The 23,563-nt window shown below is 34.3% G+C and overlaps 1 protein-coding gene and 1 long non-coding RNA gene across 5 annotated transcripts in view; both read right to left on the bottom strand.

The window, feature by feature from the left end:
• Positions 1 to 23,563, bottom strand: part of LOC135127007 (RNA/RNP complex-1-interacting phosphatase-like) — a 92,486-nt gene that overhangs the window by 12,297 nt on the left and 56,626 nt on the right. For all 4 annotated transcript variants that reach the window (XM_064053297.1, XM_064053295.1, XM_064053294.1 and 1 more), the window contains 3 exons: positions 17,835 to 17,922; positions 15,846 to 15,928; positions 4,060 to 4,109 (listed from right to left, as the gene is read on the bottom strand). In XM_064053297.1, coding sequence (XP_063909367.1) covers positions 4,060 to 4,109; positions 15,846 to 15,928; positions 17,835 to 17,922 — 221 coding nt within the window. The remainder of the gene's footprint in view (positions 1 to 4,059; positions 4,110 to 15,845; positions 15,929 to 17,834; positions 17,923 to 23,563) is intronic.
• On the bottom strand, positions 20,926 to 22,485 carry LOC135127012 (uncharacterized). Its single transcript, XR_010280160.1, has 3 exons — positions 21,549 to 22,485; positions 21,401 to 21,501; positions 20,926 to 21,351 (listed from the first exon to the last, which is right to left on the bottom strand). It is a non-coding gene; the product is annotated as an uncharacterized LOC135127012 (long non-coding RNA).

Below are 23,563 nucleotides of genomic sequence, written 5' to 3'. Positions count from 1 at the left end.
AAGTGTCCAGTCCGCCTACGTGAATTCTTAGCATCGACTCCAAATGAAACGTAGTTAAAATTTGAAAAATGTATAGACAGCGTTTCGGATGCCGCTCGATGAACAGCTACCTTGGAAGCTTTTTATGTATCCAGAAGTGACTACCAGCAAACAGACAATGAATTAAAATTCTTTGAAACTCATGCACTTGTGGTGATTATTTATGTTGGAGCTCGGCATGGCTTGAAATATTGGATATGATCTTATCTACCCGATCGTGGCAGTCGGAACCCAGGCAAAACCTCAATATACTGATGACGGACGTGGTTCCAACACGAGCAAGTACCGACGAAACAACTAAAGCTGATATCCTTCAATTCACCGTGAAAAATGAACGACTGGTTGCTTTGTATAAATTGTTTAGGGTTGCAAAATGTGCAATTTGCCGTAATTGTTAATCGTGATAAACGCTAATATCGGACTATTACCGATATTGGAACTTAATAACAGGAAAAGAATCGAGTAAAAGCACGTTGTGCGGCGAACCCGGCGCTTACCATCGCCGAAGCTGTTATGAAACTATAATGACATGAACCATTAAATGGTTTCACTCACGGATGCTTGGTTAAGCATCAACCAATACCGAGGAAGGAGAGCTCGGTAGACAACACAAGACTGTTGGCTCTCTATTAAAAATAAAATTTACGTTCCCCACTGCTACTTTTTTTTTGCAAATAATAGAAAAGGCAATTTTAATGAGATTTTTAAAAATTTTAAGAACTAAGATTTTGTTTTCATTTGAACTAGGCGGGCACTAGGCTAGTTTAGTCATGTGTACCTTAAAAATTTGTATATGTGGTACTCGTATACGTAAGAAAGATGATATTTAAAGATAAATTGCTAAATTTGACATAAAATAAGTTAATCTGTACATAAATATTGCGAATATATATTGTTGACAAAGATTAGTTAAGGATCACGTTCAGAATGTTCTTAAAAATCGGTCACACCAAAAGTCTACGCATAAGTTCTCCTTCAGGATAAATCTGAAAGTTATTTTCCAGTAATTAGATTATCACGACTCTGAAATGACGTTATCATTTTTTAATTAATCAATTTTTTGTTTTTTTCGTAGATAAGTATTTAATCCTAGATCTATTAATATAATTCTACTAAAATTAAATAAACTTGTCATTTTTTGTTAACCAGTGTTAGAAACTCACATATTTAGAACTCGTTTCTTTACATACTTGATCAGTCAAATTTTCTATAAATTATGTACAAATTGAGTAGAATTAGTCAAATATTTCTAACTTTTCAAAAAGTTTTTCCATGCAAAATAATTTAACATCTTTAAGTGCAATACCTGTAATGTACCCTATTACAATACTTCCTTCGCGTACTCTCGGAAACTAAAAATATAGGTAATATCAGCCAGTGTGTTAGAAAAAAAGTTTCGAGCTCCGCGTTCTTCGCATCATGTATACTGTTATAAAATATGATCATGTAATTTGTATTTTTTTAGGGAAAACCTGAATGCCTAGGTTAAAAACTCAAAACGGATTCATTCACCACAAGCACAGAAGTATGATATTTTATAAAGGTTAAATAGCATTTACTAAGCCAAACTTGGAGATGAGGACATCAAGTTATTGGTGATGATGATAAAACAAATTTTAGTTAGTTAGAGACCTACTTTTTCGTGCACTAGTGGTCATGAAACGTGGAAAAAACAAAAAAGTAGCCAATTGCCGGATGGGTCCTATTACAATATGTCCTTCCTTAGCTTACGCCCTATAGTAAAAATGCTTCAAACAGAACATCCAATTTTGATTATCCAAAGTTGTTGCCGAAATGGAGTCAAACAAGAATGCGAGGCATGGAATAATTTTGCCAAAATAGTTTTTTTTATTAATTCCACGTCTGGTTAGATACCATCATTTAATCATATGGTATCAAACATGAAAACTGTTTAAGATACTTTGTGAGACGTAAAGAAGTAGTTCTGGTGCCATTTTGTAAACATTTGTGTTTTTTTTAAGATATATATTTTATTTGGACCGATTGTTGTCAAATTTTGTATGTGTATTAGGAATATCATGTAGATGGTAAAACGTTACCCAAAATTTGGTTAATCATCTCCGCCAACAATTTGTGGCGTCATTTCAAAGAATTCTTTTTTAAATGATTTGAATGTTATGCAATAATGTTACGTTGAGCGGGCGAATAAAATCGGCGTGGATTAAACTCAACAATTTATTTCTTAATAATTCGAATTACACGATTATTGTAGCGATTATGTACAGAATAACTTCGTGGTTCATTTGGATGAATTCGCTCACTCGCTGGACTCGGCGTCTTAACTGAATAATCATTCCCGACGGTGGCCTCTATTTAAATCCATATTTCGGCGATCGAGTTCTTTCTCGAATTGGATATTCGCGACTTCCGCTTCCCGGCATGTCAAGCGCCGCTTCGAGACTTTTCTGGGCCCGTCGCGACATCCGCTTGCAGGTGTTCCTTTAATGAATGCCGCATCGCGCGGCCGATGAGTCATACTACATACGAGAAGAAACGCATACATACTAGAAGACCCATAGGCGTCGTACTGGGCGGCGTATGGGTTTATTTCGTAGCAATAATATACTCCTAAACTTGTGGTGTACGAATCCGCTTTGAGTTTTTTCCCTACACGGCCAAATGTTCACTAAAAAATTAACACAGTATAATAACACTTTAAGTCTAACTCAGAATCTATCCGTCCGTGACCATGCCGTTTAGAGATCAGCATGCGGACGGGCGGTCGCACGTTCGATACAAAACTTGCCTGTTTGTTTTTTTCTCCTTTTCTCTCGCGCTGTGTATTATTTATGTTTATGACGTCATAACAAATTTTGTATTGAACAAATTAAGGAGGAGTAATCCCATTTTCTTGAAAAAGTGAAAATACGCACGTCTTTACTTAATAAGAATTGAAATAACAATATTCAAAACATTCGGTTTGACTGTGCTTAATTAGTAATTTTTGTCCTCTGTTTTGAGGCGACAAACTCATTCAAACCAAACAAAATTTTACGTGACATTCAAGTTAAAATTTGTTATTATTGCTGAGAGACCATTGTTTCTCGTTAGTTATTTGTCCCTTGCAATTTGGGATTGCAAAATTTAATTTTATAATTTTTCAAAGAATGGGATTTGTTGTACTTGCACTTCAGGGGCGAAAGAAGTTCTATGGAAATAAACGTCGACTAATTTTTTATTATTCTTAAAATTGTAATAATACTTAAAAGGCCAGTCTTGCTTGAACTTGTTATAATAAACAAGATCAACAGACTGCCCTTTTAAGTATTTACAACTTTTAAAGTAGTGGTACAACACTTGAACTAGAATCATTCTTCATACATCATTTATATCGAAAGAGCAAAAAAAAAACGATCAAAGACATCCATGAAATTTGGATAGAATTTTTCTTCTTGTGAGATTTGAAAGTTTGGGTTGAAAATGCAACGATCAAAGACAAATCTTCAAAAATTCATGACTGTCTCTCGTTATCAGCATGAGGGTAAGATAATATAAATTTAATACATTTAGTACACTTTGAAAACGAAACGAAATATGTGCATTTAAAACTGGAATTTTAAAGTTTTTTAAAGTAATGTAAGTAATTTAGTAACTGCTACCACTTTAGTATAAGTTTATACCTAGTACTATACCTAGTAATAATAGCCTCAAATCTATTCCAATTCTTTTTAAACATCTTCCATGCGTTTAGAAAAAAAAATCGAATTTTGGAAATTATAGGCGAAATAATTTATGTATCGTGTTTCGACTGTATTTCTTTCGACTAATGTAAAAAAATAGTTCTGGTAAAAAGAGCTTATTCGCTCTGAATAAAAACACAAAAAAATTCATTAAACTGTATACTTGATTTTTTGCAGTTTGTAAGCAGACGAAAAAGATACGTTTGAAATAGAAAAATAAAATAAATATCGAAACGTCGGTAACTTAAATCTTTCATAAATCCCCGACGATAACAAGTGGTTGCTATTTAATCATCGTGTTCAATAAAAAAAATAGTACCTGAGTCGTGGTCCAGCGTTCTACGCAGTTGGTCCACGGCTTCGAAAAACCTGAAATAAAATACAGAAACACGATCAGCATGGTTTCTACGGCCTTACAGCGTTTGTGGACAAACAAAAACCCTTCCGCGGCATTATCAGTCACAGCGGGGGATCAAAATGTTCGCGCTTCTCCCTGCCTCTATCTCACTTTACATCTGAATGGTAAATGCAAGCAACCGACTATATTTCGCAAATTATCCAAGAAGTGACACTTATATATTCAAATTGCATGCTTCGAGAGACACATTAATGCAGCAATTCACGAATTCCAAATTTAATTAATTTGAAGATCGTCTAGCGATTAACGCTTCGTCACCCCCTTCGGCACAAACAACGAAAAATTTGCTGCTCTCGAGAGATGCATTTCATCAGAGCTCCGCGTTAAATTCAAAAAGGAATAAAATTCGTCGGACCTCTAAGGCGTTTAGCTAAATTTCATAATGACTAAGCAAGATAAATGGAGGCTATATAAAATTAGATCTTTCTGACGTCTCTATTAAAAAGCAATTCTGTATTAAACCTATTAGTAGCTGACGTCGGCACTGCCCCATAAACAGCCCACACTAAACTACCCCATTAGTTTTATCGTCATGGTATTTAGCAGTCACAATATAAAATTACTGGGCGATCTTCACGATCATCCTGACACGATCACTCTACGAATTAGTTGAAAAATATTAAAAATACACATATTGTAAACAAATTGTAAAACAATACGATCATTGTTGGCATTGTTAAAATTCGGTTTAAATCACATGCACTTGAAATTCTTGAGATAATAAGCAGTTGCTGGTTACGTCAATCGTACCTACGTAACGTAACTAATTTAAAATATTAATTTTCTGCGAATTAATACAAGTGCCTACGTAAATATCAGCTACAGTCCACAAAAAATGTCAACAAGCTATAAAAATATGATTATCGACTCCCAGTTCCGTCTGTGGCGAGAAATTTTGAGAAAACTTTTTAGCATTCGCCTAATTAACAAAACATTCACTCCGACGTTTGATACTCAAATTACGTATACCAAATTACCTCGGTCGGAAGGGTCTGGCAGGCCACTAAACATCCATTATCTCATTACGGTCTCCATCATAACGAACCAACTAAAATTCGTATTTAGCATAATAAAAGAGTTTCAGGGTAATTAAATTAACAAACTATCTCCATTTTTCCACTTCACACTTACAATAATTCCATTCCGACACCGTTTTGCTCGGTGCTAATGAGTTTCATAATAATTCCTCGGAGTGAAATGAATTCCCTTTGTGGTTGGTGAGGACCGCAAAAGGAACATTAATTTGAAACGGGCGCGTTTTAGCTAATGTTCGAAATAAACGATTCCAATGAATCAATCCGGGCCATATATCAATTCTGAATTTGAAAATAAAAACGTAGCGGTATCGCCATCGATGAAACATCGAAGCGACCCAAGCCGAAATTCAATTTAGGCAAAACACTTTGAACTGACCAATCGGAGGCAACCTACAAATTCTTGACCGACGCGAATTTTTGACAACTCAAAACCTCCAAACTAACCATCAATTTCAATTGTAATTGTAATCGACTCGAACAAAATAAGTGGATCCAAAGAATTAGATATTTTCTTATTGCACAAGCTTGAATCTTTTAAAACAATAGCTTAAATTTGCTCCGTTGAGGTTTTTCCCAAGTTTTGAGATCGTTGACCAGAAGCATTGTCGAAAATGATTTGAGCCTTCGGAGAATGCGCGATGATGGAGACAATAAAACATGAGTTATAAAAATGATACTGTATCATTGAAATCTGGATTAACAGTTATCACGGGGGTTACATGGTTTGTTACGGCTGTAAATGAGACGTTACCACCACGGTTTACAGTCATACCAATCGAACGTTGAGAGCGTAGTGTCATACCTTATTTTCATTGCAACGCTTTTGTTTTGACGTTCATGACAATTTAGCGTGATAGATGTGATGTAATGCCAGAAGTAACAATGTGCGACATTTCCCTTTGTTTTCTGCCACTTGACACCAGGATGTAAATAATCACCCGATAATGATCTCGGAAGCTTTCAACTGGATTAACTAGGATGCGTAACCCAATTTTTTCGTCTAAATCGGATTCCTGAGTTCGACTAATATATATCTTTTCATTTTTTTTTATTTTTTTTTAAAGAATGTCAATCTAGAATTTACATTTCAGTGATTGTTAAAATGCATGAATGATTGTGGTTGATGTGGATTGATTGTGGATGATGTTGGTTAAAAAAAACACCTTTTAATGCCACATCTAATCTTCATCTAAAAAAGATTGTAATGATGGTAGATAATGTAAACCGCAAGGAAAAACTGCAAAAAATGGCGACATTTTTCCGGCACAGTAGATATTCGACTGATTTGAACTAAGTTCACCATCCGGTATATAGAAACGCCTAATCTTTACCTCAGCACAATGGTACAGACATATTTATTCACTTGCTTATAGAAACAGGATTAGACTCAATCTCATAAGAATAAGATTTCCAATTCCATTAAATTACCAAATTGAATGCTATTAGCCAGTCCAGTCCAAAATTTTAACAATCCATAAAAATTTCGATAGCAATGGTAAAAGTTACATTTTTCTAAAGGTTGTATAGCTTGCAAATTCTGTACCGGTTTTATGGTCTGTTTTATGATCTGATAAAATAATTATGAAGTGTTAAATTTTTCGAGAAAAAGATTTATTTATTTCTCGGTAAATTCGTTTCTCAATACCTGCGTCGGCACCCGTTCAGAGCCGTACTCCGTTATCAAGTCGATTCAACAAATATATTTTTTTTCGGGCACAGTTCTAAAAACAGCCACAACTGAAAAACTGGGGTTAAATAACCTTTTATACCAAATATTTAAAGAAAATGTGACAAAATTTTGTTAAAATTATCCTATTATTGTAGCAGAATTCTGTTGTTGATTAATAAATCATTTTTAAATTGTAATTGAATCCATCGGACGAATGGCCACTTTTCCCGTTTCTGTCTGTCTGTATCCATTTTTATTAAACACGTAATCTCCGAAACTGCTGGATCAGATTGTTGTCAATTTTTTTGTGTATATTGGAAATATCATGTAGATGGTTAAATGCTAACCAAAATTTGGCTAGTCCTCCTCCCCAATAATTTGATGAGATCATGGTATTCTAAAATGATTTGAATGTTGCACAAAAATATACTCATATAATTGTAGTGTATGAATCCACTTTCAGTTTTTTCGCTAAACGTTCAAATTTTCGCAAAAATATTTGCAAGGTATAATAACGTTTTATTCCCGGCACGGTTTCAACGTCTCCGTGGCACAGTGGGTGTATCAGAGATAATGGTGAGCGTACCGCAGGTCGAGCAATTGAGGTTCGATGCCGAACTTTTTTTTCTTTTCCTTTTTTTTTCTTGCATTGATATAACGCTGTGACTACTCTTCTTTTATAACATAACATAACATAACAAATTTTTTATTGATCAAAAATGTGAAGAATACGCACATCTTTATATAATAATGATAATATAAGAATTAGAATATTCAGAACATTTTGTTCGATTGTGGATTAATTAATAATTTTAGTCCTGTTTTGAGAAGACAAACTCATTCAAATCAAACTAATTTCTACGTGACATTCTTTCGATGTATAAACATAAATAAACACTTGAGCTTCAGATTGCTATTACCTACTGCTGAAGGACAAGGGGTGTTATTTATGCCTCCGGTTTTTACTTTACAGCGGTTATCTTATCACAAAACGAAAATCGTAAAATCAAATTTTATAATTTTTTAAAGAGCTGAATTTGTCGGATTATACTTACAGGCTTCGACCAATTTTTTATTGATCAAATTAAGAACCTCATTTTTTAGATTTGCTTATACAGGGTCACTCAAAAAAATTAATGAATCAGTCAATTTATTTTATTGAATAAATCAAGAATTGCAAAACTGATCACTTTGAAATCTTGCAGACGTTTTAAAGTTATTGTAACCATGGTAAAGTGTTAATCAAAATCGATCTGTTTGTTCCCCCAAAAAACATTTTATTAATGCATATTAACCAAGACGCTTTTATATACCAGCAAATTTGGTAGAGGTAGATAGGTAACTCGGGACTTAATACCGACCTGTGCAAACCTACCGACACTACCGACTCATAAATATCTTTTTCATAATTATTTTGTAGTATTATCCTAATCACGCATTGTTAGGGTTTATAATAGTCTCGGCCTGAGGTCCCACTTTAACAGACTATAAAACCGGTACTGAATTTGCAAGACTATACTTTTGAATTAGAGAAATTTAAAGTGAAACTCAAAATTTGATACAATTACATATACTCTTACAGTATGCAAAATAATTAATTAGAAGTACTTAATTGTATAAGAAAAAATCTTAAGTTTAGAACGTACTTTCCTTGCTTTCAGAAACGTTATCAAGGGCATGTCAAAATATTTTTCTCAGACAGATGTCTCTTACAAGAAGTGTTTACAAAAAATACGGGTACCATATTCTGCACATTTTAAATAAATTTAGGAAACTTTTGAGGTGATGTGGTTAAAATTTGGTGAAGATGTATCGACAAATTTTGGTTTGGTTGGAAATGAAATGTGGGAAACCATTCACCCAAATAAAAAAAAAATTGGTCTAAAATTATTTAGATAAGACTTCCTTCGCACCTAAAGCCAAATATTCAAACAAATTCAGTGAGTTAGAAAAAGAATGTCGACAAGGATGAGATTTGAACCCACAGGAATAGGGCCCAAGTTCAACACGTGATACGCTTGGCAAATATTGCACAAAAAAATTGTAAAATAATTGTGATAAAACTATAGGCGCATTCATAAACCATATGTACAAGAGTAACATTAAATCATATTTACTATGATGTATTTTGAGAGGACGTCATCACATTGTTCGCAGTGACGGTTAGATAAATTTTGACTAGCGTTTTACAATTTACAGTCTACACGATATTCCCAACCCACAAATAAAATTTTACAGCAATCAGTCCGGTAGTTTTGGAGATTATCTGTCCAATAAAAATCGACACACATAGACTGAGACACGGAAACGAGATCTATTTTTTTCATACTCTAGGGGTTACAAAACGCCGAAAAAATACAATATGTATTTTCTGAGCTTAGGCTCTAAAAGTGAAACAGTAAAGGCTCCAAAATTCCGCTCTGAGATACTCCATATAATAATAATAATAATAATAGCCGTTATTGCCCAACAGGTTGTTACCCTATTACAGGACAAAATCTAAATTAAATGTTACGCACAAATCTATAATTAACTTAAAATATTATGATAAATACAATAACCAAATGTAAAACCCTAATATAAAAACCAATAAAATAATAAGTACTAATCAATTAAAGGAACTAATAGAGAAGAAATTACATTTTATCATTAAAAATATCATAATAAAATACATCAGCATCATGGCACATAGTTGTCAGCGGTGCTCTCCTAAGTATATTTGTTTTTGGTGTAGAAAAATCAAAAGTTGATGCATATCGAGAGTTCAAGCGTGGCACATGGAATTTTATAAGCGATAATATGTTGCTACAGTCTAAGCGATTGTGAATAAGCTTCCAAATAAAATGAGCACCATATTCTTTTCGACGACCAAAAAGCGACTGAAAATTATGCCGTCGCAGTAAATTGTCATAATCAACATGTCTAGGTGGGTATACTCCATCGATCTTGAAAGATAAATATTTTAGGAATCTTCGTTGAATTTTTTCAATGGTTAACTGATGACACACGTAATATGGGGCCCAGACCACACATGCATATTCTAACTTGCTTAGAACAAACGAAAAATACAACGTCTTAAGGAGAGAGAAATCGTTAAAGAATTTCGATGTACGGTACGCATTATAAATCCAAGGGATTTTGATGCCGATGATACTGTGGATTCAATATGCTTAATGAAAGTAAGATTTGAGTCAAAAAGTACTCCGAGATCTTTTGCTGAATCTGCTTTGAGAAGTACATGACCATTAATATTATATGATGAAGAAACTGACTTTATTTTGCGAGTAAACGTAAGAAAATAGCACTTATCCACATTCAAAGTTAAGAAATTAGACACTGAATATTGAGCAATAATATTTATGTTATCCTGTAGAAGATTTACATCCATATCATTGAATACAGAGGAATAAATTTTTAAATCGTCTGCATATGCAAGTACAGGACATGTAAGAGATCTGAGCAAATCGTTAATAAAAACTATGAAAAACAGTGGTCCCAGATTGGAACCCTGCGGTACACCTGATGTCGAGACATATTCATACGATGTAAACCCGTTATAAAAAACATAGTTTATTCGATTTGAGAGGTATGACTTAATAAGAGCAATAAATGATGGTGCAAGACCAAAAGAACTAAGTTTGTTTAGTAACAAGTCATGATCAACCATATCGAAAGCACTAGAAAAATCAGTGTAGACAACATCCACTTGACCAGCATTATCTAATTGCTCACATATAAACTGAGTAATAGTTATTAAATTTGTTATTGTGGACCTACCAGGTAGGAAGCCGTGTTGATTTGGGGATATATAGGGCTGAATCTGATTGAATATGGATTTGTAAATTACTTGCTCAAAAACCTTGGCAAAATTAGACAGAATTGCAATCGGTCGATAGTTTTTCAACTGGGTGTAATCATTTTTCTTGTGCACCGGTACAATTCTCGCACGTTTCCAACGAGTCGGAAAAGAAGAACTGGAGATAGCTTTATTGATGATTATTGTCAATGGTGTCGCTAAAGCATATCTTGCGTCGTGGATCAAAAAACTGGGAATTTGATCATCTCCCGCGGTATGTTTAATAGGAAAAGATGCCATAACTTTCACGACTTCCTGGTCAGACACACACATAAGTTTAAAAGATGGAAGATTGGAATTGTCATTGGGAGTCACATTTGAGGCAGGGTGATATATACTTGAGAAAACTTGTGCAAAGCCATTCACTATTTCTTCAGGAGTTTCAAACGATACGTCATCTTGATACATTTTACCGGGTATTCTTGTAGTATACCTTGCTTTAACTGAAGATATTTAAAAATTTCGCGGGGGTTATTACGAACTGAGTTTTCAACCTTTATTATATAATCTCGATAAGAAAGCGATATTTGTCTTTTACAAAGTGCCCGAAGTCTTTTATATTCTTCGAAGAATGAGTCTACATTTGATGATAACCACTTTTTTCTATAGTAGTCTTTAGCTTTTAGCTTAGAGATAATACTTGGTGTAAACCATGGTGGATAAGAAGCTTTGTGACTACAGGTGGCATACTGAGGCACGGAACAATTCAAAATGTTATATAGATGATCATAGAATGTGTCAAGCGCATCATCGACGTCAAGACATTTTTCCAGAAAAGTCCAGTCAATACTAAGGAGGTCATCATATAAATATAAGAAATTGGCTTTACGGAAGTTATACCTTGTGGTTTTTGCAGAGGGAAAGAACGATGCATTTGACTTAGACGGATATGCAACGTATAGTGACAAGGCCGGGTGATAAGAATCTTCTTTAACAAAGGGGTGTAGTTCTCGGCTTACAACAATTTTCTGAAGATTTGAAAAGACTAAATCTAGTCGTTCATTGTTCAAATTACGAATGCTATTATGTTGATGTAGTTGAAGTGAGTCACAAAAACTTCGGAGTGATCTTACTTTACGACAATTTGTATGCAAATTATTAAAATGGGGTAAGTTAAAATCACCAACCAACAAAATAGATTGGCCTACCAGAAGAACCTCAACAGCTTCAAAAAATAATTCATAGTCCGCAAGAGAGACCTGAGGTGGAATGTAACATGCTACTAAAAACAAAATATGTGAGCTGCACTGACATTTACAAATAATAAAATCAATTAGTGGAACTAAGTTTCCAATAGCTGCAGTGTCAATTATTTGATAGGCTATTTTATTAATTAAACCAGCAACCACACCACCACCCATAGTACGAGCCACAGTGTCAAATTTTCTGTCGCATCTTACTACATTATAATTAGAAGGAAATACTTCAGCATTTTTAACAGAATCATTCAACCATGACTCAGTTACAACTATTATATCAAAAGCAAGTTCACAAGCATTAACATAGAAAGTATGAGTTTTAGACCATATGAAATCTCTTTTTTATTAGATCATACACGATCAACGGTAACTACTTGAATTCTATTTAAAAGGACAGTATTACCTTAGTGGCAATATTCGAATCTTATACAATCATTTGCCTTCCTGACTGAGGTCTAAAAATGTGATTAAAAATAATCACCATTTTGAAGATTGTATACAATAAAAAAATATTGACGTATTAACAAATCATAAAGATATTTAAACAGAATTTACCTAGCAAAATTTTGAAATGACGTCATCAAATTGCTGGTGATAATGAGTAAACCAATCTTGGTTGACGATGTACTGTCTATATAATGGTCCTAAAGTACACCCAAAATGTAACCTCAAAATACAGTAATTTTTAAAGGTTACTTACGTGTCTAATAAAATCGTCAGTTAACAGACAGACGACAGACAGGAGGAAACAGGAGACCGACTTTTCATATTGTAGAAGTCATGAAACGTCGAGAAAATATAAGAAAGTTCTTTTCGTAGAACTAAAGTTCAGTGCTTCTACACATTATAACGCTTTGGTTTTTGGAAAAATAATGTAGTAAAACTTTAGTTTTATATATTTTCCCTTCAAACAGACAACCACCTAATTTCCAAAAATCTTTTCACCGGTTTTATAAAATTGAGTTATGTTTTACATATGACCCATGGTCAAAACATGTTTCTAAAATTATATTCCTGATTTTTATAGAATTTATTCATCGTTTTATGGACATGGTGCATATAATTTGGTTTAATTAAGAAAAAACGGACTAAACATAGCCTCCGCTTAAATTCTTGTTTGTAATTAATGTTCATCCTAAAAATGTTCAGTGTTAAAAAATGATTTATTGTCTCATAATGATATGACACCACATCATCATCATCATCTATTTTTAACATGTAGTTGGGTAAACAAATTACAATAAATTTGTACAAAGAAAAACTTTTGTGTATCAACAGACAGAACAGAGGGAATTGAAAGCATTCAGTAAAACGCCGGCAGGCGACAGACACCCGGAAACGAGTGATCGTCTGACTGACATTTTCACTTTCGTTCTAGCTTACGTTCGGACAGTAAAAATCATAACTAGCTGCTCTCGACTAAAAAATGCAGTGGATAGATATCAAAATCAAATTAACACAAAAATTGAAAATTGGAAACAAATACGAGCAAAAAATTATAAAATGCGAGCAATGTTAGCGACGTGAGTGTGTGTTTTATCACCGTGTAACAAATAGCTTTACAATAAATGAGTAGACGTTATACCTATAGAAATGTCATAACCGTCAAGATTCATTAGCTATCTTGTGGAAAATACTAATTACGAGACTAGTGCTGTATAACATGCAAAGCCGAGCATTTACATACGCATGTAAACAGCGTAATTTCGTGCAAACGTCCCGCTACGAAGCAATATATTCAAATTGCTTGTAGGTACAAAAATGTACCAGAAAACCGTTGCATCCAGATAAAGGGACGATAAAAATGTCGCTTTTGATACGTGCCTGCTAATTTATTCACGAAACGCATGATTTCTCCACAAGGTAATAATAAATTCCATTGAAAAATAAATAATGGAATAGGGAGAGTTGATAGAACACTGAAACGAGGGTGTGTTTCGGGTACATTGTGTTCAAGACACATTATGACCATATGTTAATAGGTTGTTCGAGTGAACGAGGTGCTGCAAGGTGGTAATGATAGCATTATGTAAATGGGAACATCAGATGCTGTATGTCTATGTATGGGTAAGTAAATGCCTTTTAAGTTGTAAATTATATGATAACCGAATCCTGAAGTCCATGTACCGACAAGGAGGAATATCACCGGTTAGAAAACCCTCCGAGTGAATTTTATGGTTGCGCCAATCCATAATCTGACATCGATGATTTAGTGTGAAGAAGTTACGGTTATAATAATTGAATGTCTATTATAAATCATAATCGATGATTAGGCGGCGTTCAATAATTTCATCTTTAACTGAAAGTGCTATCTAATAACATCGGTACGATATCAATTTCTACAGCGCTAGAGGTGGAATGAAAGTGTTTCTTGAAGAAAATCACTAGTATCTGCAAGATCTCTCCGCTAACGATTACATATTATTACCTCTCGCAACAAGTTAGAAGAGTTATAATTTAGACGTGCACAAAATCAACTGAGATATCAAAAAAAACTATGGTCATAAAATTAAAACACAAAAATATTTTACAAATATGAGGCTAAAAGCAAATTTTGGAATACAAACTAATTTTTCCACGTGTGTCGATTCTTCAAACTTTATTTTCACGCACCATTCGATTATTTGTCCACAAGTTTTGACAGAAAAAAAATCAAACTGCTTGTTATATTTAATATGAAAATTATATGTCTGGAAATACGCTTCCACGAAAATACATAGTTCAAGATATCAAGGATTTCGAGTTACTTAAGTTTGTGTAACCACAGCATTTTACATTAATTTTCCATCCCATTAACATCAGTTTTACATATCAAAAGCGGACTTATCGAAGTCATTTTCTTCAGCACATACAGACCTGGCGAACATCTTAAGAAAACATTATTCAAAAAATCAACGACGAAATCGATTAATCAAAAGTTAAACTAAAAATTTCGGCTGACGATCAATCAACGATCCAATCTTTACTCTAATTTAGTCATTTAAAGTGTCATCCCTAATTTTAATGTCTTTTGTATGGACCATCGAGTAATGTTCTATTATTGCTACATTAACAACATTTACACTTCTTACAATTACTTTACCTTGAGAACTTTTTATGAATAAAAATAAGTGACTAGATAAATTGAGATAATATAAAAAGCTTTTACTTACGTCTTGTTTTGATGTAAATCTTAACGTATGTTTACCAAGATATTTGACAAATCAATCAAAGCCAAATATTGTCTGCTACAGTCAGTACATCCTCCACGAGCATTAAATCGGTGATAATTAATTATCCTATACAATATAATTCTAAGTAAATAATTTATTTATTTATTCCAAACGAGTTTTCTACTGCCCCCACTAAATGACAACTTCTGACATCAAAAGCTTTTCTTAATTCATCTGGTTATTCCAATGAGATCATAATATTTACTAAAATCATTTAACTGTCATGTAAACAATTAATTATAGTTGTAACCTGATACTTAATTTATCGCCTATGGTACACAAGCCTATTTTTATTGTCCAGGTAATTAATACTTATAATATGCATGACTTTATCGAACAGGCATCACATTTTTCAGCCTTGTTAAGGTTGCTTGCATTTTTCCATTTTTTCGTCGGCTTTTTTCGTCGGAACGCCGTTCAGATAGTAATTAAATAACGCCTTCGTTCGTCGCTATATGTTATCAATCGCGCATAAAAGCTAGTAGTGTTCATTGAGATAAATAGCAGTTAGATTGCTTATGCGGCGATTTCAACTTCCAACACTCCGAGACGACAATAAAAATCCAAATAGTCCCATGTAGTCTGCTCAACGACATTGTTTGTCGGAAGTGACTCTGAAACACCTATCTATCACCGACTAAAAGTCTGTGGCCCGTAAATGTAATATGCAGAGACAGAAGACAAGTTTAAAAATACGATTCGGATTTGACTTACTCATCGCGAACTTTCCTAGGGGGAACTCTGCCGCCTCCGAAGATGTTGATTTTTTTGTACAAAACGCCCTTGTTGGTGAATTCCTGCAAATAAAATCGTTTCGTTTTAACTACTATTGACACGCTAATTGAAATCTAATTAAAACCTGATTCAATCTGACTGATACAGACAAGAGTCGAGTTTTAATCTTAATACTGTGACAGGTTCGACGTCTGTAACAAAAGCACTCAGTACAGAAAGTTTAAATTATCTACCGCAAGAGACCAAATCCAAATGCTGAATAAGGAGAGTGAGCGGTATTCGATTTCGTTAATTGCTTATGAATATGCATATACGAAAGATTACAAATAAAAATATCACCCGAATACAAGCTATAAACCAATTAGTTCTATCTCATGTGTCTGAAACAGATGAAAGCCGATTCTGTACGAAGAGCAGGGATGAGTTCGGCGCAGAGACAAGAACCTGACTTGGGAGGAATTATTCATTAGGTGGAAACAAAGACTGAGAACAATTGAAAGATGCTGTCAACTAGACCTATGTATTAAAAAAAACACTTATTTATTTAAATTTTCGGAAAAATATGTATTTCTTGTTTCAATTTATAGAAACACAATTATTGTTAACGTCATGGCAATAAATGAAGTCATGACAGTCGATAAAAACCAAAATGATTTAAACACAAAATTAATATCAACCGATGAAATATTTTTCATAAAAACAGCTGATGATGTCAGCTAAATTCAATTTCAAATTGATGTGCGCAGTTAAATTTTTGTGTAGCGACATACACGGTGTATTACATAAATAGGAACACCACGAACACCTCCAGATTACATATTAATGTTTATCGAATTAAAACCAGGAACTTGATATAAAAAAAATCTTATTAATGTGTTACCAAGACTGTTGCTGAGTTCAGTAGGAACAACAACTAAGAAAATCAGACGACAGATGTGACAGATGACAACGAACGTACATCTACGTTCCCAAAAAAAAAGACGCATTGTCGAATCTACTGATCTTTTGAAAATCTTGCACTGGTATTTCCATTCATGAAAAATCGTCACTTTTCTAAACGAACAACAAAATTTAAAATAAAGGTAATTAACAAGAAATACATATCCATTATTTTACGGAATTGAAGAAAACAAAAACGAAGACATTAAATTTGGAATGGAAGCTAACACATTATCAAAAAATGTTGTTAATGTAAATAACAAACCCGTAAAAACGAAAGTATGAATGAATTTTGTGAAACTACTGTGAATATGTTTATAGCCATTGTGATTAATTTTACAACTAAAACTCATTAGGACTAGCGATAACATGAAGACTTCGCACTATTTTTAAGTAATAAATACAAGTCATTTGACTACTTAGACTTAATGTATCTACTAATGTAATGTCCTGTGATATCTTTAAAAGTCTGAGAATATCAATTAAGATATCACAAAATCATATCTTTAGTAACAGTGAAATCTTTGAAGATGGGACGTCTGAGAGTGTGTATTTTTTACCGACTGTAATAGTCCCAGTAATGATGTTGTATCGACACCAATGATCTTCTAAATTGGTAACACAATTGTAATAATAATAAATAGCAACACCTACATTATTATCGTAGTGATAAACAATGAAAAAAATTTTATGTCTCGATTTCTGAAAATGTGACTCCAAAAAAAGTTATGTCGAACCTGTTGTATTACTTAGACACAAAGTGAATTGTGAGCTTCTCCAAACATTAATACTCCACATATTTCTTAAGAGCAGGCTTAAATATTTCAGTAGAATAAAATTGAGTAACTTCATTATTATTTCATCATATAGATAAGCTGTTACCATTCCTGAAGAAAACCTTTAAAAAGTAGACTTCAGTGATATCTTTAGAATGAACAAATTGAGTGACGGTTTAGATTACATAACATTAAAACAAGGATTAATTATTACTCTAGATAAATTTGGTGGAAAGCGTGCTTGGAAAATTACCTCAGAGTTATAGTAACGGTTTGTGTTTGTCAAGTCGATGACGGCTCTCAACATTGGCGTATTTTCGAGAAGAGTGTTGGGGGTGAACCTGGAAAGAAATAAATAATCAAATAAATAAAAAACAGTACCTACATGGTAGCACGAAAATTTATAGCCTCATTTAGGGAAACCGTTGTGGCAAATTGACAAAATATAATTAACCAACAAATCGGCAGAAATGAATCGTCCCGATAGCTTGAAAAACAGACACTTATCTTTCCATTAGTTGGTATAATCAGCAAGCATGCATATAAATAACCTAATCAATGTATGCTTTCACTAACCACCGCGATGCTTTATGGCTCGGACTTGAAAACAGGCTGCAAATATTTGCAGCCACTTACCTTTTTAACTTAACAAGTCGTGTCGATGATTAAAAGCAATTACATCCCTGTCAATATGCAACTTTTAAATAAACATAAATTAATTTATATATACGATAAAGCCCGCTAAAACGGGAATTAATCTACAAGCGATTTATTAGACGCGGATTTTTGTCAAAGCGGTAATCGTTTAGAGGTAATTAATGTCCGGCGATTACGTCGTGTTATATATTGTCGTTAGAAATACACGATTTATTATTTGTCATTTTCTAACATCAAGACAAGACTCGTTTTAATTACAAGCAGCAGGTGCGCATGCAAACATTTCCATGATTTATTTTCGTTTTGTAGTTATGCCCTTCTGTGAAAATTCAAATCGTCACTAATTGGCCCACGGATCGACATCAATCATCCCTTCTTCAGTTCAGAGTCGGTTATAATTATTTTTTACAAAGCTGGTTAACGTTCTAATAATGAACCGCTGATGAGAAGACAAATAGCTTGTTAGCAGTTCCGCTACAGCTAATTTATCAATTTGAACGGGGGCTGCGCCGACTGCCGACACACGCCCGCGCTGTTTACATTTCTGCTGAAATGGCATGTAATAATATTAAGAAGCTGCAATGGCAACAATGAAGCTCTTGTCATGACGGTGCACCTGAAATTACTCTCGGATAAATAACTACACAAGTGTTCATTTACGTGCAGGGACAACAACAATTACATTAGACCATAAATAAGGTTACAACTGACAGATACGTATGTAAGTGCACAAAGAATGTCATGTGGATATTGAAATTTACATAAAATAATGAGCTTGCGACATTTTTAATGCTGCTAAGGGTGAATTTTAGAAACGTTTGAAATGCAACTGCAAGGTACTCACTGAGCGTTTTGCAACTTGGGGCTTAGAGTTACTACAAAGTCCCGGCGAAGAGTTCAATCACTAATCTTTGAAACCTCTACTTTTTGTCATTGTCATTAAAAATATCTTTGTTTTATTTTTACTCCACGAAATACGTGGTTTTTGAAATGATGTAAAAAAACAAAAGAATGCCGAAAATAATTGAAAATCGATCAAATACCCACTTGGATTTTTTTAACGAAAATAAAGTTCTTACAGATAGACACAGGAAAATAAATCTACAACTCTTGCAGCACCAAATATGGTAGACGTTATTTTCACTGGCTCTGAAAAAGGTGAATCTACTTCTGCGACACTGTTTGATCAATCCAACGCGTTGAATAGTATTAATTATAATTTACTTATTGATAAGTAAATTATATAGAACTATACTATAGAATCTGAGGCACGGATGTTGATCGCCTGGAGTCACTGCTTTCAAGTAATTGTCTTAACTGAAGCCGGTAATTGTTGGTGTTTTCCAAGGCTCAGTTCTTGGACCTATTGTCTTTATTATTTTCAGAACGACTTTCTTGCTGACAACAGTAGGGTAAAAAGATGAGTGACGCGGTGCGCAGAAGCGATGCGCAGTGGTCGTTCCCGTGTGGTGGCGCTGCGATCGGTTTGTGTCTTTGCTGCGGCGCTGCTATGGTTTGCGTCTTTGCTATGGTTTGCGTCTTTGGTGAATGTTCCGGTAGATGTCTCTTTTCGCGCGGGAATTTTTGTGTGTGAAAAAAAGCACAGTTGCCTCACGATGGATTCGAACCCATCGGTCCCGCCGTGCTGTAGAGTCGCTTGTATCACACGTCCATCACGCCCGACGCTGAACAGTAGGAATAATCTCGAACTGATGATAACGCTGGCCTGGCCTGTCGTATTGTTGGTTGTCTAATGTTCGGGGGGCGGCGGCGCCGGCGCCTCCTGAAATGAAATCCCCCTGGCTCGGGCCCCCTTGCTTTGGTGTGTGGGGTTCTGACTGCGGTCTTATGCGAGTTAAATCTGGGGACGCGGGCTCCTGACGTTTTAAATTTGGGGGCGCGGGCTCCTGACGTTTGAAAATTGGGGCTCCTAACCCTAATCTCTTAAAATCTAACCTCACTTTTCGTACGAAATTATTATAGGAATAATCTCGAACTGATGATAACGCTGGCCTGTCGTATTGTTGGTTGTCTAACTTGCTTGTTCGGGGGCCCCCGGACACTGGTAATTAAAAATAAAATCCCCCTAAGCCTTAATACTGGGGCTGGGCCCCTTGCGTATAACTTTGGTGTCTGGGGGCCTGACCTCGATCTTATACGACTTAAATTGGGGGCGCCGGCTTCTAACGTTTTTAAATTTGGCGGGGTAATTTAAACTCAAAAACTCTCTGGGCTCTTAACCCTACTGTCTTAAGATGTAGACCTTTAAATCTAACCTCACTTTTTATTTAAAATTATTATCGTTAAATAGTAGTAACATAAAATAAAATTTCCCTACGTCGGGGGGTCGGAGTTCTGTACTCCAAACACCAGTGTCTTAAGATCCGGGGGCCCCCTACGCCTTAAGATGAGGGCCCCTACGTCTCAAGATAGGGCGCAGGCCTCTGATCGGGCCATGTGTTTAAAAATTGGCGGGTAATTTAAAATAAAATTCCCTTACGTCTTAAGATGAGGTGCACGCTCCTGGATGAAGCCCCTCTAAATCTAACCTCACTTTTCATTCAAAATGATAATCGAAAAATAGTAGTAACAAAAACAAAAAATTTTAAACAATGATATATTTATAAACTTACAATACATTTGAAAAAAATTAAACTATCCATTATAAACAAATCTTAAATCTAATTAACATAAAATATAAAAGCAAAAATAAACCATAGAGTACAAAACTAATGTCTAATTAACTAATGAACACATTTTACATAATTCATTTTAAAAAATAAAAAATAATATAAAATGAAAGCGAAAACGAAAACTACAACAGAAACAAAAAAACTAATAAGCAGAATTAATATAATTTTTAATAATATTCATAATCAACTTCCATACTTTTGGAGTCTTCTTCTTCTTGTAGAGTCGTAAATCGATCTTCATGTATTTTCTTTCGTTGCGAAACTTGTAATTTAGGTTCTAAATAGATGGATTCTACTTGTCGTATCCGTCTTCGAAATCGTTCACCATCTTTAGCGTACTGTTGCCAAATAGCATCACATCTCAATTGGTGATAAGCGAAGGACCATTTCACCATTAAATGTATTTTCGGAGGGTTAAAACTAGAATGAATAAGTATTTGTAAAGATTTTAGTTTGTATTAATAATTACCTTTTTTCCTTTAAAATAAAAGGGTCTTGCGATTCGCTTACAAATGTATGTCCGTTATGAAACCTCACATTTCCGGGCGAAGATAATAAAAAATGTTCAAACTAAAATGATCGGTTTTAGATTGATTTTATAAAAAATGTAAACTTACAATTCGTCTCTTCGTTAACTCGGAGACCGGCTAAGATTTTTTCTTCTACATATGCTTTTCACATTTTGTACGAAATGACCAGGTAATATAGCATTTTGTTGGAATATATTCTTTTACACTATCCAAGGCTCGTTTCAATTCTTTAAGCTCCACACAGAACGAACGAAATGAGAACTGTCTATTTAAATATTTATTGCACAATATCGAAAGATCTTCATACACTTTCACGATTCGTTGATAAAGATAATTTTTGAGTAGAGTAGAGTCTTCATGTGGGTAGCGTTGTAGAAAATCATGAAGCGAATGGTGAACTTGATTCTCTAATCGATTTACGGAGAATCTTTTCGCTTCCTCACAACAAAACTGCGAAGAGTAAACAACACACCAGCCAGACATCATGACAACAACAACTACTACTACTAAATTTGTTCGCATGCGTTGTCTATCGAGGAAATCAACAAGAAATCTGTTTCCAGTATAAAACCACATGTTTCCGTTTTTTCGATAAGCATTAATGAAGAACGCTAAAAACGGTGTTCTAGAGTGATAATGGACGAATTAAACCGCTTAGCAGCTCGATACTTTAAAATTTTATTGTGAATGATGATGCAGTTTGCTCTAGAGGTTATCAATAGGAAATCCTTTTTCGGTTGTGAACGATTCCACACGTTCAATGTTAAATAAGATCTCTTGTGGTTTTTAGCATTGGTGTGTACTCTACGATAGCATCGTGTATGATAATTACGTAGGCTTTTGTATCTTGAGGAAACTCATAGTCCGACTCAAATTGAAGTGATACATCTACAGTTGAATAACGAATAGGTTCGGGGTGCTTTGAGCAGTCTAAAACGAATATTGAACGAGTTTTAAAATCGTCATATTTCAATATCGGTTTTGCTCTATCTTGATCGTTGAATTGTTTATAAAAATCGCAATATGCTTGATATGCTTCTCTGTAACGAGTTTTTCTAAAATCTAATTTCCAAGATTCGTATGGATATATACTCGAATTTAAGTGTAGACGTATGCTTCTCATATCGATATTGTCGAATTTGGTAGCATCGGCTAGGGGGTTATTCTTTCTATTAGTTTGAAAAAATACTATACAATAAAGAGGTGTGTGTACACTTTGCAGAGTTTTCACTTTCCACACTTCGTTTTTAGATCTTGGCAGAATGGGCAATTCATGAATATCCCACTTTCTAAATGGTACCAATATAGATTTACTTGTGTTGATTTTATTTAACATCTGGAGTTTAATATCATCGTTCGGAAAGACATGTTTTGCTATTAAGGTAATATTTTTTATATTCATTGTTGCTCTCCTAGTACCTGTGCTCATATAGCAATTATCATCAGATCTACTACGCACTAATCTTAGTTTATGTTTTCCAGTAATTATACGACGATAATCGTAAGGTAAATTTAGCAGAATCGATAAAGGTATTCTCAATGAAAATGTTTTATCTCTAACGTTATATGGTTTAATACCATTACCATCCATATTCCATCCTGCTCCTCCCAATTCTTTTGATTCATCTTCACCGTAACACAAGAATGTTTTAACTGTTGATAATAAGCCCACATCTCGTACTACATCAACTTCTTTATTGTTGAGTTCATAGCTTATGCTTTCAAATAAAAACGCTCCAGCGTTATTTGTTAAATAAATATCTCCATTTAAAGCTGGTATATTATTAGGCAAAAGATCATCAGAGTTAAATTCTCCGTCAATGTCAAGGTAACACTCGGATAATGGTATCATAAGATCTTCTTGATTTATAATGATGTCAATGTCATCATTATTATTAAATGTACGCACTTCAGGGTTGTACGTATGTTCTTCTTCTTTAATTATACTGTGATCTACTTGAGGTCGGTCGAATATTTGAAGTTTTTCTGACATGATATCCTAAAGACTTGAGAATATTTACACTTTGAGACGACAATTGATGTTGTGAAGACACTAATGATGCTTCTTCTTCTTCTGGAAGTGCTTGGAGTGGTGACTGCTG

This window comes from Zophobas morio, unplaced genomic scaffold (assembly GCF_036711695.1).
Source record: "Zophobas morio isolate AGI-343-1 ecotype UQ-CSIRO unplaced genomic scaffold, CSIRO_AGI_Zmor_V1 ptg000011l, whole genome shotgun sequence".
Classification (NCBI taxonomy): Eukaryota; Metazoa; Arthropoda; class Insecta; order Coleoptera; family Tenebrionidae; genus Zophobas; species Zophobas morio.
The sequence above is the reverse complement of the archived record's forward strand: the minus strand, read 5'-3'. Positions and strand labels throughout refer to the sequence as shown.